This window comes from Entelurus aequoreus, linkage group LG23, assembly GCF_033978785.1.
Source record: "Entelurus aequoreus isolate RoL-2023_Sb linkage group LG23, RoL_Eaeq_v1.1, whole genome shotgun sequence".
Taxonomy (NCBI): domain Eukaryota; kingdom Metazoa; phylum Chordata; class Actinopteri; order Syngnathiformes; family Syngnathidae; genus Entelurus; species Entelurus aequoreus.
In genome coordinates, this window is record NC_084753.1 from 39,609,653 (window position 1) to 39,627,662 (window position 18,010).

Here is an 18,010-nt window from a genome sequence, read left to right on the forward strand (position 1 = left end):
AGCTGCCGCAGGAAGTACATCTGACAACATGTTTAAATAGAACAATTGACAGGATGACAACATCCAAACAAACCAAGTCATCTCCAATACATCTCAACATTACACACATCCTCCAGGCTGAGTTAGTCTAGATGATGAAGTAAGCTGGAAACTACATGTAAGTCATATAAAGAAAACATTTTAAAAAATGACTGCGATAATAAATAGAATAAAATACATACCCACAAATATTAACTACATTTATTGTACCCAACTTCAGTTGAAGCATACATTGTTTATTGCATAAATGTCTGGGGACATACATATAAAACAATCACACAACAATATTCATATTACACAAGAGAGTAATAAAGACAATTAATAGAATGGATTATAGAGACCCAACAAATGATTCATAAAGTCACACATTTTAAAATTGTATAAAAGACAACTGCTCTAATGATTTACAAATTAAATAATAATATGCTTCCAGAAGTGGTCCAGAAGATGTTTCAGATGTGAACCAGTAAATATGAACTAAGAGGGATTTATGAGTACTCAAAAGCAAAGGTATGAACACATGTAAAACAAATATGTATATCATATAAAGGAGTTCATCTATGGAATCTTCTACAATTAGAAAATAATATATGTAACCCTTCATTATTTCAAAAAAACATATATAAAACACTATTATGAATAAGTATAAAAGTGAATTATGAATTTCTACACATAAAATGTTTATTTTATGCAACATATTTTATGTACTGTTTATTCTCACCTTTTCAGTCAAATTGTTCTGTTCATTTTAAAGTACACAAATGTGTATATTAACTCATGTACTTGACTGAAATAAAAGCACTAATCTGAAGTATTTACTCTATGTATGTTATAAGCATAATAACAAGATTGTGTTACACACACAACAATGATGTCACACATGTTATATGTGCTGATGTTGTTAGTGAGTCAAAGTTAAAGTTTTCTTTTAACTTTGCTGCTGCTGTTCTCACCAGCACACTTGTGTTTCTTACACTGGTACTTATAAGAGAATCTTTCACCACACACACTGCAACTCAACACTTTCTCACCTGTGTGTGTTCTCATGTGTACTTCCAAAGATTTTAGGTGACATAAGCTTTTGTTGCAGCTTGAACAGAGGTATGGTTTTTCACCAGTGTGTGTTCTCATGTGTACTTTTAAGTTTTCATTTGTTACAAAACTTTTACCACATTCTGAGCAGGAAAAAGGCTTTTCTCCAGTGTGTTTTCTCATGTGCAATTGGAAATGTTGCCTTTGAGTAAAATCTTTACCGCAGATTGAACATGAAAACGGTTTTTCTCCAGTGTGTATTCTCATGTGTGCTTGGAAATTTTGCCTTTCAGTAAAATCTTTACCGCAGATTGAACATGAAAAAGGTTTTTCTCCAGTGTGTGTTCTCATGTGTCTTTTCAAATGTTGCCTTTGAGTAAAATCTTTACCACATTCTGAGCAGGAAAAAGGTTTTTCTCCAGTGTGTATTCTCATGTGTATTTTCAAACTGTGCCTATGACTAAAATCTTTACCGCAGATTGAACATGAAAACGTTTTTTCTCCAGTGTGTGTTCTCATGTGTGTTTTTAGACGACAACGGTCATTAAAAGTTTTGTCGCAGTGAGAACATGTGAAGTGTGTGTTGTCAGTGTGACATGTCTTATCATCTTTAGAGTCTTCATCATCAGTGTCAGGAGAGTGTGACGTTGTGTCCTCACTATCTGATAGTGGAGCTAAGAGCTTGTCTGCTTGTGATCCTCCACAGTGGTCTCCATCAGCTTCTGTTGTCATGTGTTGAGTTGAGCTGCTGCTTGGAGGCTCCGCCTCTCTCTTCTCCTCACTTTCACCTTTGACCTCATCATCTTCACTCTTCACAGGGACACCAGTCACTGGGAACTCCTCCAACCATTCAAGATGCTCTCCCTCCTGACTGATGCTGTGTTCCTCCTCTTCCTCTTTAAAATGGGAGGTCAGTGGGTTATTTTCTTCCCTTTGCATTTGTAATGTATGTGGCGCCTCTTCTTCCTCCTTAATGTGGAAGGGCTGTGGCTCCTCCTTGTCCATCCTGAAGCTCCACTTCTGTTGCTCAGAGAGAAGATGTTCTTCACAGACTTCTGCAGGACACAAGAAGACAAACATGCTCTAGAGGAGTCCATCTTTGTTCAGTCACATGTCAGGAACGATATTGATAGGATTTTACCAATTCAGATTTCATGTTCGAGTCTGCTTTACGATTCGGTTATTTGTGGTTCTTTTATGAATTTATTATGGGTCTACTGAAAATGTGAGCAAATGTGCTGGGTCAAAAGTATACATACAGCAATGTTAATATTTGCTTACATGTCCCTTGGCAAGTTTCACTGCAATAAGGCGCTTTTGGTAGCCATCCACAAGCTTCTGCTTGAATTTTTGACCACTCCTCTTGACAAAATTGGTGCTAAATGTGTTGTTTTTCTGACATAGACTTGTTTCTTCAGCATTGTCCACACGACTTTGGGAAGGCCATTCTAAAACCTTAATTCTAGCCTGATTTAGACATTCCTTGACCACTTTTGACGTGTGTTTGGGGTCACTGTCCTGTTGGAACACCCAACTGCGCCCAAGACCCAACCTCCGGGCTGATGATTTTAGGTTGTCCTGAAGAATTTGGAGATAATCCTCATTTTTCATTGTGCCATTTAAAGCACCAGTTCCATTGGCAGCAAAACAGGCCCAGAGCAACTTGACGGTAGGGATTGGTGTTCCTGGGATTAAAAGTCTCACTTTTTCTCCTCCAAACATATTGCTGGGTATTGTGGCCAAACAGCTACATATTTATTTTATCTGACCACAGAACTTTCCTCCAGAAGGTCTTATCTTAGTCCATGTGATGTCAGATGAAACAAAAATTGAGCTGTTTGGCCACAATACATTACATTATATACATTACAATCAATTGAAATCGGTACGATACCACCTTTGAAAAGTATCGCTTCCGCTCTTTCATCTGAGTGACTACAGGGTCGAGGCGCACACACAAAGTGCATACAAGCAATAACATCTTGAAGAGGAAGAAAGGCAAACAACTACAATTCTACTGGTTAATAATGAGGGTGTGAAGTACAACATGGAGGAATTTGGGCTTCAAAACTAACAATAAAGGTGACGCTTTAAACAGGGAGGCACCGCGTTGCAAGTACTGTTTTACACCTTTCCTGCTTGTCGGCTTCCAGACCGTGGTCGAGGAGAGCAGGGGAGACCTTTCTCTTTGGTCGGAATGACGAGGCCATCGATTATTTACAACTTGGTCACTTTATTTATAATGTCCGCAGGGCACAAGCGGACATCCACCATGCTATTGACACTCCTGCACATGCTAGCGCTACCTCTCCTAACTTGCCCACTCACTTACTCGTCACGCACCCCACATACTGCCATTCTTAAAGGAGCACACACACACACATATGCTACTCTCACAACAGCTGCATAAAGGCCTACTGAAATGAATTATTTTTATTTAAACGGGAATAGCAGATCAATTCTATGTGTCATACTTGATCATTTCGCGATATTGCCATATTTTTGCTGAAAGGATTTAGTATAGAACAGGGGTCGGCAACCCGCGGCTCCGGAGCCGCATGCAGCTCTTTGACCACTCTGATGCGGCTCAGCTGCATACTTGCCGACCCTCCCGGTTTTCCCTGAAGTTTTACGGACGTCAGTGCCTCTCCTAATAATCTCCCGGGGCTAATATTCTCCGATTTTCACCCTAACAATTGAATTAAGAGTGTACCTTAGCGGTACTGCAATAATTGTCCTCTATTGCCTGTACAAATCACATGCCAGCCCAGCCACATGTTGTATGCAGCTTCTGCTTGCTAACGTAGGAGACAGCAAGGCATACTTGGTTAACAGCCACACAGCTTACACTGACGGTGGGCAATTAAAACAACTTTAAAACTGTTATGTTACAAATATGCGCCACACTGTGAACCCACTCCAAAAAAGAATGACAAACACATTTCTGGAGAACCTCTGCACAGTAACATGACATAAACACAACACAGCAAATACCCAGAATCCCATGCAGCCAGTCTACATTATACACCCCCGCTACCACCAAACCCCCCCACACATCAACCCGCGCCCCCTACGTGCGTCGGTTGAGGTGGGCGTGGTATGGTGGTAGGTGGGGAGGGGGGGGGGGGGGGGGTTTAGACCGGAAGAGTTAGGGCTGCATGGGTTTCTGGGTGTTTGTTTTGTTGTGTTTATGTTGTGTTACAGCGCGGATGTTCTCCAGAAATGTGTTTGTCATTCTTTTTTGGTGTGGGTTCACAGAGTGGCGCATATTTGTAACGTAACAGTGTTAAAGTTGTTATATACGACCACCGTCAGTGTAAGCTGTGTGTCTGTTGAACAAGTATGCCTTGCTGTCACTTAATTGTGCACTGTGCATGCGGAAGCTGCATTCAACATGTGGCCGAGCAGGTTCGCTGTTGGAGCAGGCTGTAGAGGGCGCTAAAGGCAGTACCATCACTACCTGGAACTCGGGAATCTCCCGGATAAATTGAGAGGGTTGGCAAGTATAACGCAATCAGGCGCAATCGCGGGTCGCACTATCATTACATTTTTATATTAAGGTGCGGGCCGGGGCGTGGGTCTGAGACCCCTGGTTTAAACATAGCACAAAGCAAAAAAAGCTTTGTATGCAGTGTTATTTCATTTTAAATTTTCAAAAGAGTTTTGTGGCTCCCATTGTTTTCTTTAATTTGTGAAACTTGTCAAAATGGCTCTTTGAGTGGTAAAGGTTGCCGACCCCTGGTATAGAACAACGACGATAAAGTTCGCAACTTTTGGTCGCTGATAAAAAAAAGCCTTGCCCATACCGGAAGTAGCGTGACGTCACAGGAGGAAGGATTCCTCACATTTCCCCATTGTTTACAATGGAGCGAGAGAGATTCGAACCGAGAAAGCGACGATTACCCCATTAATTTGAGCGAGGATAAAAGATTTGTGGATGAGGAACGTTAAAGTGAAGGATTAGAGAGGCAGTGCAGGGTGTATCTTTTTTCACTCTGACCGTAATTTAGGTACAAGCTGTCTCATTGGATTCCACACTTTCTCCTTTTTCTATTGTGGATCACGGATTTGTATTTTAAACCACCTCGGATACTATATCCTCTTGAAAATGAGAGTCGAGAACGCGAAATGGACATTCACAGTGACTTTTATCTCCACGACAATACATCGGTGAAGCACTTTAGCTACGGAGCTAACGTGATAGCATCGTGCTTAAATGCAGATAGAAACAAAAGAAATACACACCTGACTGGAAGGATAGACAGAAAATCAACAATACTATTAAACCATGGACCTGTAAATACACGGTTAATGCTTTCCAGCTTGGCGAAGCTTAAAGGCCTACTGAAAGCCACTACTACCGACCACGCAGTCTGATAGTTTATATATCAATGATGAAATCTTAACATTGCAACACATGCCAATACGGCCGGGTTAACTTATAAAGTGCAATTTTAAATTTCCCGCTAATCTTCCGGTTCGAAACGCCTCTGAGGGTTGACGTATGCGCGTGACGTCAATCATTGAAACGGAAGTATTCGGACACCATTGAAGTCAATATGAAATAGCTCTGTTTTCATCTCATTATTCCACAATATTCTGGACATCTGTGTTGGTGAATCTGTTGCAATTTGTTCATTGCATTATGGAGAAAGAAGCTGAGCAAGCAAAGAAGAAAGTTTTCGGTGCGAAGTGTCTATTTTGCGAGGGAAGTCAGCAACAACACGTACACGCTTCTTTGTTTACATTCCCGAAAGATGCAGTCAAGATGGAAGAACTCGGACAACAGAGACTCTTACCAGGAGGACTTTGATTTGGATACACAGTTGCGATAACGTGAGTACACAGCTGCGCTTCCAAACATTTGATCGCTTGCTATAACTAGCTCGAGCTAGTAGCTAGGAGCTAGGAGCTAGCATTAGCATTAATTTGTGGCATATTAAATATAAGCCTGGTTGTGTTGTGGCTAATAGAGTATATATATGTCTTGTGTTTATTTATTGTTGTAGTCATTCCCAGCTGAATATCAGGTCCCACCCGCGCGCTTCCAAACATTTGATTGCTTGCCCGTACGTGCGTGTCATGTACGTAACTTTGATTAAATATATATGCTTTATGAACCTTGGGTTAGGTGAACGGTTGTTTGGGCTGAGTGAGTGTGTGTGTTATGCAGGTGTTTGAATTGTATTGGCGGGTTATATATACGGGATCCCGTCCATATTACCCGCTCGAGCTATAACTAGCTCGAGCTAGTAGCTAGGAGCTAGCATAACAAACACCTAGATGTTTTTATGCGGGATTAATTTGTGGCATATTAAATATAAGCCTGGTTGTGTTGTGGCTAATAGAGTATATATATGTCTTGTGTTTATTTACTGTTGTAGTCATTCCCAGCTGAATATCAGGTCACCCCCGGCTCTCACAGCATCTTCCACTCCCCACTAGTCCTTCACTTGCACTTTCCTCATTTAAAAATATTTCATCCTCGCTCAAATTAATGGGGAAATCGTCGCTTTCTCGGTCCGAATCTCACTTCTCCTGGTTGTGTTGCTGTAGTCCGCCGCTAATAAAACGATCCCACCTACAGCTTTCTTCTTTGCAGTCTTCATTGTTCATTAAACAAATTGCAAAAGATTCACCAACACAGATGTCCAGAATACTGTGGAATTTTGGGATGAAAACAGAGCTTTTTGTATTGGATTCAATGGGGTCCGAATACTTCCGTTTCAACCATTGACGTCACGCGCATACGTCATCATACATAGACGTTCTCAACCGGAAGTGTCGCGGGAAATTTAAAATTGCACTTTATAAGTTAACCCGGCCGTATTGGCATGTGTTGCAATGTTAAGATTTCATCATTGATATATAAACTATCAGACTGCGTGGTCGGTAGTAGTGGCTTTCAGTAGGCCTTTAATAACTGTTTAATAAATAAACTTTTGCTAAATTGACTTGCATGAAAGTTTAAAAGTAGCATATATTAATGCAGTATGAAGAAGAATGTTTTAATGTAGACACATAGAATCATCATACTGCTGTGATTATATGCATCAAGTGTTCATTCAAGGCTAAGGCAAAATATCGAGATATATATGGTGTATCGGGATATGGCCTAAAAATATCGAGATATTAAAAAAAGGCCATATCGCCCAGCCCTAATATACAGTACATATATACATATAGTTTCATAAATACACCTTACGGTGCAACCTGGACACATCATCAGTGATTCTCCCGGGGTCATAGGGTGTTTCGGGTCTTAATCAAACACCCTTTCCCGGGCGACCCAGCCGAGGGTGATCAGTCCCTCGACTTGTGTCCAGGTAGCGCTCCACGCCACGCGTCCCCCCTCCGACGGTCTGCCCCGGGGTTGCGCCGGTGGTGCTTGGAGGTTCCAGGCACTGTGGGGGGTGTCCGGGCCTGGGTCCTCCTCCGTCTCATCAGGGCCGTACAAGGTACTGGCCCTGTGCGTTGCACCACGGGTTACCTCAGGCAGCCTATCTTGATCTTATGTGTCTTCAGGGTTTTTCGCAGCGTTATATGGGTGCTCCCTTGCGGGAGCTGCAGCTTGGGATGCTACCCGTCCCTGCCCCGGTTGCCGTCTTTCCGAGCTGTCAACTGTCTCTCCAGTTGTCACCACTCTTTCGGGGTTGTCATCCAGCCTCTTCCTGGAAGTCAATGGCGATGCCATACTGGATCGGTTTCATAAATACACCTTACGGTGCAACCTGGACACATCATCAGTGATTCTCCCGGGGTCATAGGGTGTTTCGGGTCTTAATCAAACACCCTTTCCCGGGCGACCCAGCCGAGGGTGATCAGTCCCTCGACTTGTGTCCAGGTAGCGCTCCACGCCACGCGTCCCCCCTCCGACGGTCTGCCCCGGGGTTGCGCCGGTGGTGCTTGGAGGTTCCAGGCACTGTGGGGGGTGTCCGGGCCTGGGTCCTCCTCCGTCTCATCAGGGCCGTACAAGGTACTGGCCCTGTGCGTTGCACCACGGGTTACCTATACATATATATATATATATATATATATATATATATATATATATATATATATATATATATATATATTAGGGCTGCAACTAACAACCAATTTGATAATCGAGGCCCAAACCAAGGCCCAAATAAAAAAGGACGCGTGGAACTCCCTCGTCAGAGCGTGGTGGGAAACTGTTCAAAGTTGCAGCCCAGATGTTTCTCCTCATAAGCTAAATTAAATCCTGTCTCTGTTTGATTTCTTTGCTTCTTGTCTTGTCTAATAGATGTCATCAATGTTTGAACCTGACAAAAATGTCAAAGCATTTCTCTAAAAGACAATATTATACATTCTGAAAATGTAAACGATAGCAAGAATATAACTACAAATTTCAGAAAATTTCACTCGCAAACACTTTTTTAAAAAGGTTTTTACTGTACCAAAATTCTAAATAACTAAAGAAAAATCACTGATAAACACTGGAAAACTGTCACTGAATGTCTTAGTGTGATGTCATTGTGTGACAGACAAATGGTACACAGTTTCCACATGGTGAGGACATTGATGGTCTGACTCACTGTCTTACGGATTACCTCAACTTCTGCGTAGACGTGACCTGCCCTGCTAAGACTGTTCGGTGCTACCCTAATAACAAACCCTGGGTAACACAGGAGGTTAAAGGCCTACTGAAATGATTTTTTTTATTTAAACAGGAATAGCAGATCCATTCTATGTGTCATACTTGATCATTTCGCGATATTGCCATATTTTTGCTGAAAGGATTTAGTAGAGAAAATCGACGATAAAGTTCGCAACTTTTGCTCGCTGATAAAAAAAAGCCTTGCCTGTACCGGAAGTAGCGTGACGTCACAGGAGCTAGTATTCCTCACAATTCCCCGTTGTTTACAATGGAGCGAGAGAGATTCGGACCGAGAAAGTGATGATTACCCCATTAATTAGAGCGAGGATGAAAGATTCGTAGATGAGGAACGTTACAGTGAATGACTTGAGAGGCAGCGATGGACGTATCTTTTTTCGCTCTGACCGTAACTTAGGTACAAGCTGGCTCATTGGATTCCACACTTTCTCCTTTTTCTATTGTAGATCACAGATTTGTATTTTAAACCACCTCGGATACTATATCCTCTTGAAAATGAGAGACGAGAACGCGAAATGGACATTCAGTGCCTTTTACATCGGCGAAATGCTTTAGCTACGAGCTAACGTGATAGCATCTTGCTTTACCTGCATATAGAAACAAAAGAAATAAACCCCTGACTGGAAGTATAGATAGAAAATCAACAATACTATTAAACCGTGGACATGTAAACACACGGTTAATGCTTTCCAGGCTGTGCTAAGGACGCCATTGAAGCTAACTTAGGAACCGGACTGTACAGAGCTATGCTAAAAACATTAGCTTTCCACCTACGCCAGCCAGCCCTCATTTGCTCATCAACACCCGTGCTCACCTGCGTTCCAGCGATCGGCAGAAGGACGAAGGACTTCACCCGATGCGTTTGGCGGCCCGGAGACGTAGGAAGTCAAGGTGAAGTCGGCGGCTAGCGCTCCAACAAAGTCCTCCTGGTTGTGTTGCTGTAGTCCGCTGCTAATACACTGATCCCACCTACAACTGTCTTCTTTGCAGCCTTCATTGTTCATTAAAAAAATTGCAAAAGATGTCCAGAATACTGTGGAATTATGAAATGAAAACAAAGCTTTTTGTATAGGATTCTACGGGGTACCATAACTTCCGTTACTCGGACTTCGTCACGCGCATACGTCATCATACCGCGATGTTTCAGCCGGATATTTCCCGGGAATTTTAAAATGTCACTTTATAAGTTAACCCGGCCGTATTGGCATGTGTTGCAATGTTAAGATTTCATCATTGATATATAAACTATCAGACTGCGTGGTCGCTAGTAGTGGCTTTCAGTAGGCCTTTAAAGCTGTCCTCAACAAGAAGAAAGCTGCCTTCAGGAGTGGAGACAGGGAGGCAATGAGAGCAGCACAGCGGGAGGTGAGGAAGGCTAAGGACAGCTACAGGAAGAAGCTGCAGCAGAACAACATGAGGGAGGTCTGGGAAGGTGTGAAAACCATCACAGGCCACAAGACAAAGACCAGAGCAGTAGGGGGGACAATAGAGAGGGCCAATGAGTTGAAGAACTTCTTCAACCAGCACGTGTCCTCCCCAACTCCCACTCCTCATCGCAGCCACCCCCTCTTCTTCTCCCCTCAACACGCCTCCCCCCCAGCCATGGCTGCACCCCCCTCTTGCTCCTCCTCCACCACCTCTAGCAGACATTAGTCATCTCTGTGGACCAGGTCAGAGGTCAACTGAGGAAGCTGCATCCTAAAAACTAACTAGTGCGCACCAGAAACTATCTGGTGCACACCAGATAGTTTCTGGTGCGCACGAGATACATATTTAAGAAAAAATTGTACCCATGTCCCTTTAGGGGCTCCGTAATTTGTAAATGATCAGCATGTCACCTTTTATGTGACATTGTTATTCAAATAAAGATGACAAAATGCACGAACATAACTGACGTAAAACAAGTAAAAAGGAAGTGACGTTGTCTTGGCGCACGCGTGCATTGATCAAGTCTTCCTGAACCGACCGTGCAGGGATTCTAAAACTGTGGTACGTGTACCACTAGTGGTACGCGGGCATCACCCAGTGGTACGCCAAATATCATTTAATTATTTAAGTGCAGTGTTTTATTTTCCTACATGCAAACACAGTGTTACTGTTCAAACTGTGTGTAATGTTACAGTAACTAAAAATATTAAATATACTTGTTAAATAACGTGTCTTCCTTGTTTTTTATGAATAATTATGGCCTGCTATGCTGAGGTGGTACTTGGTGATAAAAGTTTGACAACTAGTGACGTAGTGACATTGTAAACTACATTGGCAGACACCATTTTGTTATACCCAAACGGCGTCTGCTCATACATCGCGCTTCCAACGAGATCCCGTTTTCCCCCCCGAGTTAGAAAGTTCCAGAACTGTTCACGTTATACCATCTCATCTCATTGTGGATCATGTGAATGTTTGAAGTGGAACTAAATGTGATCTCTGAAAGGGGTACACATTATTTCCAAAGCAGGGCCCACATCCACATATACAATACTAGTACATATCTGTTGAAAAACAACATTATTTTTGTTTTTTTAATTATAAGTGTGCCAAATCACCTATATTTGAACATTATCTAATGGAAATGACTGCTGTCTGATAATCCCATTAATAACACAATAAAAATCATGTGTCTGAGTACACCTATTAATCAAAATTAATCTAACACGTCATGTTCATGTTAACGATGGAATATAAAGTTAGTAAACATGTGAGAGTAAGAAGTAAACAAACCTGTTCTGTGTAACACAACTTGAGGTTTCTTGAAAACAGCCTCCAGTAGTTGACGTAGTCTTTTGTTCTCTTCTTTTGTTCGAGAAAGTTCCTCTTTGTACTCTGCTATCGTACACGCTAAGCTAACTAGCACGCTAAGCTAACTAGTGCGCTAAAACAACTAACAAGCTAAGCTAACTAGCATGCTAAGCTAACTAGCGCGCTAAAACAACTAGCAAGCTAAGCGGGCCTAATAATCCCCAAAGTTGACTGAGACGAGTGGAGTTTATCCTGACACGGAGGATGAATAAAGTGTAGTTAGTAGCGATGTGAGGAGATGTGCCGAGGCTTAGAAGCGTGTGTGGAGTAAAGGAGGACTTTGCTGCAAAGCGCATATCCTCCACGCATGCGTCACTTAGGGGCGGGTCCAAAGGGTCATAGTGATGGGCAAGTCATGAACGATTCATTCTAAATGTATGTTTGCATGGTGTCTACAAAAAAAAGCACGGCAACAAATGATCCATCCATCCATTTAGCTACCGCGTGTCCCTTTCGGGGTCGCAGTGGGTGCTGGAGCCTATCTCAGCTGCATTCGGGCGGAAGGCGGGGTACACCCTGGACAAGTCGCCACCTCATCACAGGGCCAACACAGATAGACAGACAAATATATAAACTGTATTTGACTTTAAATCAGATAAATATCATTCAACAACAACACAATTTGCAGACTATAATTACTGCTTTGCTGGTTTTACTGGTGTAAAATTCTGCATCCGAGAGATCACAACCATAAGGACATAAGGACAAGCAAAAGTAAAGTGTCTGTTGTGTTACAATGTAATAATCTATTTAATAAGAAATGTTCAGAGAATACCTTTTTTTTGGAGTATTTATTGGAAGCCTCAAAAGATAAAGGTCGTCTGTTTACAGGAGAGTGTCGGTGAGGCACACACCTTTTGTCTTAGCTCAGGAATGCATGGGGGAAGGAAGGGTTGGAGACAAGCGGGAAACTCTTAGTTAGGAAAAGTGTAGCTGCTGACAGAAGCACATTGTATATATGTTATATAATTCATAGTTGGTTAGAGTAAATAAATACAATGTATAAATATAAGTTCATATTTACATATAATGTGATTAAAAATGTATTTCCTTTGGTTAATTCATGCAAGTATATGTTAACTTTATTTTTGTTACAAAACCCATGTCAATTGGAGGGGGACATATTTTTTGTTCCGGTTTGGTCACATTGTTGGGGGGACAATTAATATGTGACAGAATAAGGGAAGCAGCATGAGACAGCAAGCATTCGATGTAAGAGGTTAATGGAGTCTCGGCTTGAAAATAAACTTTATTCCCTCGGAGTTTGTGAGGCCAATGAGGTATGATTCTTTCTGATAATGTATGTGAAATCAATGTGTTTTCTTTTATGGGATGTCGGACTAATTGTAAGTTCTGTTTGTCTTATTTATTAGTTCTGACGGCATTCTTTTGGCATCGTTGTTAACGAGAAGAAGGCGTGGCTGAAATAAAAGTTGGACCTTGAAAATTGCTGAATGTCATCGTATCAAATAGGACACAGATGGTGCCATGTCTCTCTTACACAGTGTCAGTCAGTTTACAATTTTGGGGCCCTGTTGCTCACCAAAATACTGACTTAATGGACCTCAATGGAAACAAGCCTTTTGGCTTTTTGTGCCATCCATTTGCCTTTTTAAAACATTACATGGATTCAATTCTTTAAGATGTCAATAAACTTCTCAATCAATCAATCAATCAAACCCCCCACTTGGCCGTCAGTGTCCTGTCCGTTACAACTTCTTCACAACTCCCCAAGATAGGAGACACTCAGCATCCTTGGGAAGTCGACCCCAGGGGCTGGCCTATGTATGTTTATGTGGTGTTTTATGAGCCCTCACATTCAGTGGATGTCAGCATGATGGGACATTGTTTACCAGAGACTGGCTGGGTGAGGACACACAAGGCCCACACAAAACAGGAACAACATTCTTCCTACAAAACACCAATTCTGATGCACCATTAGATACTGAAGTGAACTAATTAACTCATATTATGTTTTGCTTATGGTGAAGGTTTATATTCACCTTGGAGAAAGCGAACGACCAAGTTTAAGTAAATAGTAGTATTTCAGTTTGAGCACATAATAAGATAAGGCCCCTTAGTTTGACATTCGCAGGTGGGCTGGATCACTCCTCGTAGGGAAGAGGCCCTAATTTGGACTACGGAATACAAATTACCAGAGGTGTGGACTCGAGTCACATGACTTGGACTCGAGTCAGACTCGAGTCATGAATTTGATGACTTTAGACTCGACTTGACAAAATGTAAAGAGACTTGTAACTCGACTTAGACTTTAACATCAATGACTTGTGACTTCACTTGGACTTGAGCCTTTTGACTTGACAGGACTTGCTACTTTCCCCAAAACCCAAAGATTAAAAAGTTATTCAGGAGCGCTCCGTATCTTTAATTGTGTATGTGTCTGTCTGTCAGCGTGTTTTTCCTGTCAGTACAACATCCAATCAAATTAGATCCACGTTATTTTCGTCCCACAGCATTCATCCAATCAAATTGCAGGATAACCAACGAAGAAGAGCTCTCAAACAACGCGCCAGTGAGGAAAAATGATGCCAAAAATAGTTTCGTTCGGGTATTAAAACTACGACTTGGTCAACAAAAAACGAATTCCAGTATGCAAAGCATGCGGTTCGAAGATTACAGACGGAGACGCAACAACTTCCAACTTCGTTCGACATTTGAAGTTGCACAAAGAACGGTAAGTTTTGAATGTAAGCTAACGTTTATTGGCTAAGTAACGTAACTTTTATTTGCTGTGTAGTTAAATCAGTGAGGCTGTAAACTCACTGCTAACGTTATAACCATAGACATGTTATAATGGTAGGCAGCATCGAGCGCTACTGCCTACTGGCGCTGACGAGACGCGGGGCCGCCATCTTGGAGTGGTGATCCGCTCCACTCAGTGCAATTCATTTGGCAGGAGCAATGAACTGTCAGCGCATTTAATTCATCTTACCTCACTGAATACCAGAGGTGGGACCAAGTCATTGCTTTGCAAGTCACAAGTAAGTCTCAAGTCTTTGCCCTCAAGTCTCGAGTCAAGTCCCGAGTCAAGACAGGCAAGTCCCGAGTCAAGTCCAAAGTCAAGACTGGAAAGTCTCAAGTCAAGTCACAAGTCCTGCATTTTGAGTTTCGAGTCCTTTCAAGTCCTTTTGACCACAGACTAATATTTTTACACAGATTGTGTATGCTTTTAAACCGCTGTATTTATTTATTAAAACAAGTGCATTTGAAATAGCAGGAAAGAAAATAGTACTGACATTGCAATTCATAATAGCACTATTAACCAGTCATTTTAATAGTTTAAACAATTTTAAACATTTAACTAATTCCTTTACAGAATAAACACATTTGCAAAAACAAGTGCAACTGTACTTATTTGTACAAAAGTGTTAACGGCGTGGCGAAGTTGGTAGAGTGGCTGTGCCAGCAATCGGAGTGTTGCTGGTTACTGGGGTTCAATCCCCACCTTCTACCTTCCTAGTCACGTCCGTTGTGTCCTTGGGCAAGACACTTCACCCTTTGCCTCTGATGGCTGCTGGTTAGCGCCTTGCATGGCAGCTCCCGCCATCAGTGTGTGAATGTGTGTGTGAATGGGTGAATGTGGAAATACTGTCAAAGCGCTTTGAGTACCTTGAAGGTAGAAAAGCGCTATACAAGTATAACCCATTTATCATTTATTTATAACATTGTATTTCCATGGCATATTGCATTGTAACTAGTTCCACAGCAGTTTCTATTCTGTTCTTACCTTATCTCATTGATCTAATCTCATACTGTATGTGTGTTGATGTGTGCGTACACATGAACAACATAACAAATACATGAACATAACAATGAACAGAGTTGTACTTTTTAGATGTCAGGGCCCTATGCAATATGTACACATATTCTTAATATAGTATATATTTTAACTGACCTTTATTTGACTATGTTTGTCTTTTTGTAGGTGGCTAAAATATGCGGTGCTGCTGACCGCCGTCTAACGTTATGTTACTGTGTGTGATACATTGACTAACGTAACGTTAAGTGTAGGTACCTCATGCAACCCTGCTTAAAAAATCACTTGACAAAAAGTATGAATAAGGTAGAAAACTGCAGTGGACGCAACATATTGCCGTGTTTGAAATGATGTTATAACCATAAACATCTTATAAGTAGACGCAATATTGGTTGCTGTGACGCGAGCAATTTGCATCTTGAAGTGGTGATGAGGAGCCGGCGAGCAGCCTAAACTGACAGTTGACAGGTAGAAAACAAAGATGCCGGGCTGGTGTTCTGCGTTTTCCTGCTCAAATGAGCGGACTGTTGAAAATAGGAATCGGGGGATTACTTTTCACAAGTAAGATTTAACATTAATGTACTATTGGTTGTATTTTATGAAAATAACATTACCACAGAGTTGAGAAGGAGCAAAGATCTTCAATATTTGTATGTGAAAACCACAAATAAATCTTCTGGGGGAGGATGACGCCCCTACAGGGGTTTGGTTTACAAACTTTCTGCCCCACCTAAAACAAAATTCACCAGCCGCCATTGATTATAATGCATTCTCATTTTAGGCAAAATATAAGACAATACTTTCTTAACAGTATAATTGTAACCAGGAATAAGTCTTCAAGTAACAATATTCAAATACTAACATTGTTGGGTAAAACAGAATTTGGTTTTATTCTGAATCCAGTGAAACAGATGGGTGGTTTTAGCTGATATAAAGACTTCCAGGTGTTTATATATGTTTAAGTATTTGGCAGACGCTTTTATCCAAAGCGACATACATAAAAAATACATATATAACAATCACTGTAAACATGATCATTTAAGGGAAGAATGTAATACAAAATATCAATACAAAGTGTCACGACAGAATAAACTCTCTGCTGCTGCAGCAACAGAGATACGGTCTATAAGATATATAGATATCTAATGTATTCATACATTGTTTATGTAGCATGTATATATAACGTAATCATATTGTTTCTTCAATTTAAAAATAGCTGACCGTTTTTTCCCCCCTTCTCTGGGATTATATTCCCAGTTTTAATCTCGGACGTCTGGTCACTTATAGCGTATAAGAATATTCTATTACTGTTAAGCAAACTATGAATAATAAAACATGTGTCCGTTATCATAGCTACACGTATGACAAAAAAGCGCGTGAAAATGAGTGGTATTCAGTGAGGTAAAATGAATTAAATGCGTTGACAGTTCATTGCTCCTGCCAAATGAATTGCACTGAGTGGAGCGGATCACCACTCCAAGATGGCGGCCCCGCGTCTCGTCTGCGCCAGTAGGCAGTAGCGCTCGATGCTGTGTACCCTTATAAGATGTCTATGGTTATGACGTTAGCAGTGACTTTACAGCCTCACTGATTTAACTACACAGCAAATAAAAGTCATGTTACTTAGCCAATAAACGTTATCTTACATTCAAAACTTACCCTTCTTTGTGCAACTTCAAATGTCCAACGAAGTTGGAAGTTGTTGCGTCTCCGTCTGTAATATTCGAACTGCGTGATTTGCATACGGCAATTCGTTGACCAAGTCGTAGTTTTTATACCCGAACGAAACCAACTTTGGTATAAATCTTTCTCACTGGTGCGTTGTTTGACAACTCTTGTTCATTAGTTGTCCTGCAATTTGATTGGATCAATGCTGTGCAATTTGATTGGCTGTTGTACTGAGAGCACACACGCTGACACGCAGCACACACGCTGATAGACAGACACGTACAAAATGAAAGCTACGGAGCACTCCCAAATAACTTTTTGAGCTTCAGGTTTTGGGGAAAGTAGCAAGTCATGTCAAGTCAAAAGGCTCAAGTCCAATTGAAGTCACAAGTCATTGATGTTAAAGTCTAAGTCGAGTTGCAAGTCTCTTTACATTTTGTCAAGTCGAGTCTAAAGTCATCAAATTCATGACTCGAGTCTGACTCGAGTCCAAGTCATGTGACTCGAGTCCACACCTCTGCTGAATACCACTGATTTTTACGTGTTTTTTTGTCATACGTGTAGCTATGATAAAGGACACATGTTTTGCCGTGTTTTATTATTCATAGTTTGCTTAACAGTAATAGAATATTCTTATATGCTATAAGTGACCAGACGTCCGGGATCAAAACTGGGAATATAATCCCAGAGAAGGGGAAAACAACGATCAACTAATTTTAAATTGAAGAAATAAAATGATTAGGTTATATACATACATGCATACTGTATATCCTACATAAACAATGTATAGATACATTAGATATCTATATATCTATAGACTGTATTTCTGTTGCTGCAGCAGCAGAGAGTTTATTCTGTCTTGACACTTTGTATTGATATTTTGTATTACACACACAAAATCTCGTTGACATGTATGACTTGAGTGTTATTAGGACAATGACAACAAAGGAATTGATTGATTGACATTCTTACCTTAAATGATAATGTTTACAGTGATTGTTTTTTATGTATTTTTTATGTATGTCGCTTTGGATAAAAGCCAAATACTTAAACAT

The 18,010-nt window shown here is 41.1% G+C and overlaps 2 protein-coding genes across 3 annotated transcripts in view; both read right to left on the reverse strand.

The window, feature by feature from the left end:
* LOC133640879 (histone-lysine N-methyltransferase PRDM9-like) overlaps positions 1 to 18,010 on the reverse strand; it is a 56,208-nt gene that overhangs the window by 13,821 nt on the left and 24,377 nt on the right. The window lies entirely within an intron of this gene.
* On the reverse strand, positions 231 to 11,831 carry LOC133640686 (gastrula zinc finger protein XlCGF8.2DB-like). 2 transcript variants are annotated; one of them, XM_062034247.1, is made up of 2 exons: positions 9,525 to 9,736; positions 231 to 2,126 (listed from the first exon to the last, which is right to left on the reverse strand). In XM_062034247.1, the coding sequence occupies exons 1-2, from the start codon at positions 9,712 to 9,714 to the stop codon at positions 955 to 957; spliced, it is 1,362 nt and encodes a 453-aa protein (XP_061890231.1). In that variant the 5' UTR covers positions 9,715 to 9,736; the 3' UTR covers positions 231 to 954. The 2 variants fall into 2 exon arrangements, with proteins under 2 accessions (XP_061890231.1, XP_061890232.1); XM_062034248.1 differs by lacking the exon at positions 9,525 to 9,736 and adding an exon at positions 11,432 to 11,831 and having other exon boundaries at positions 235 to 2,126.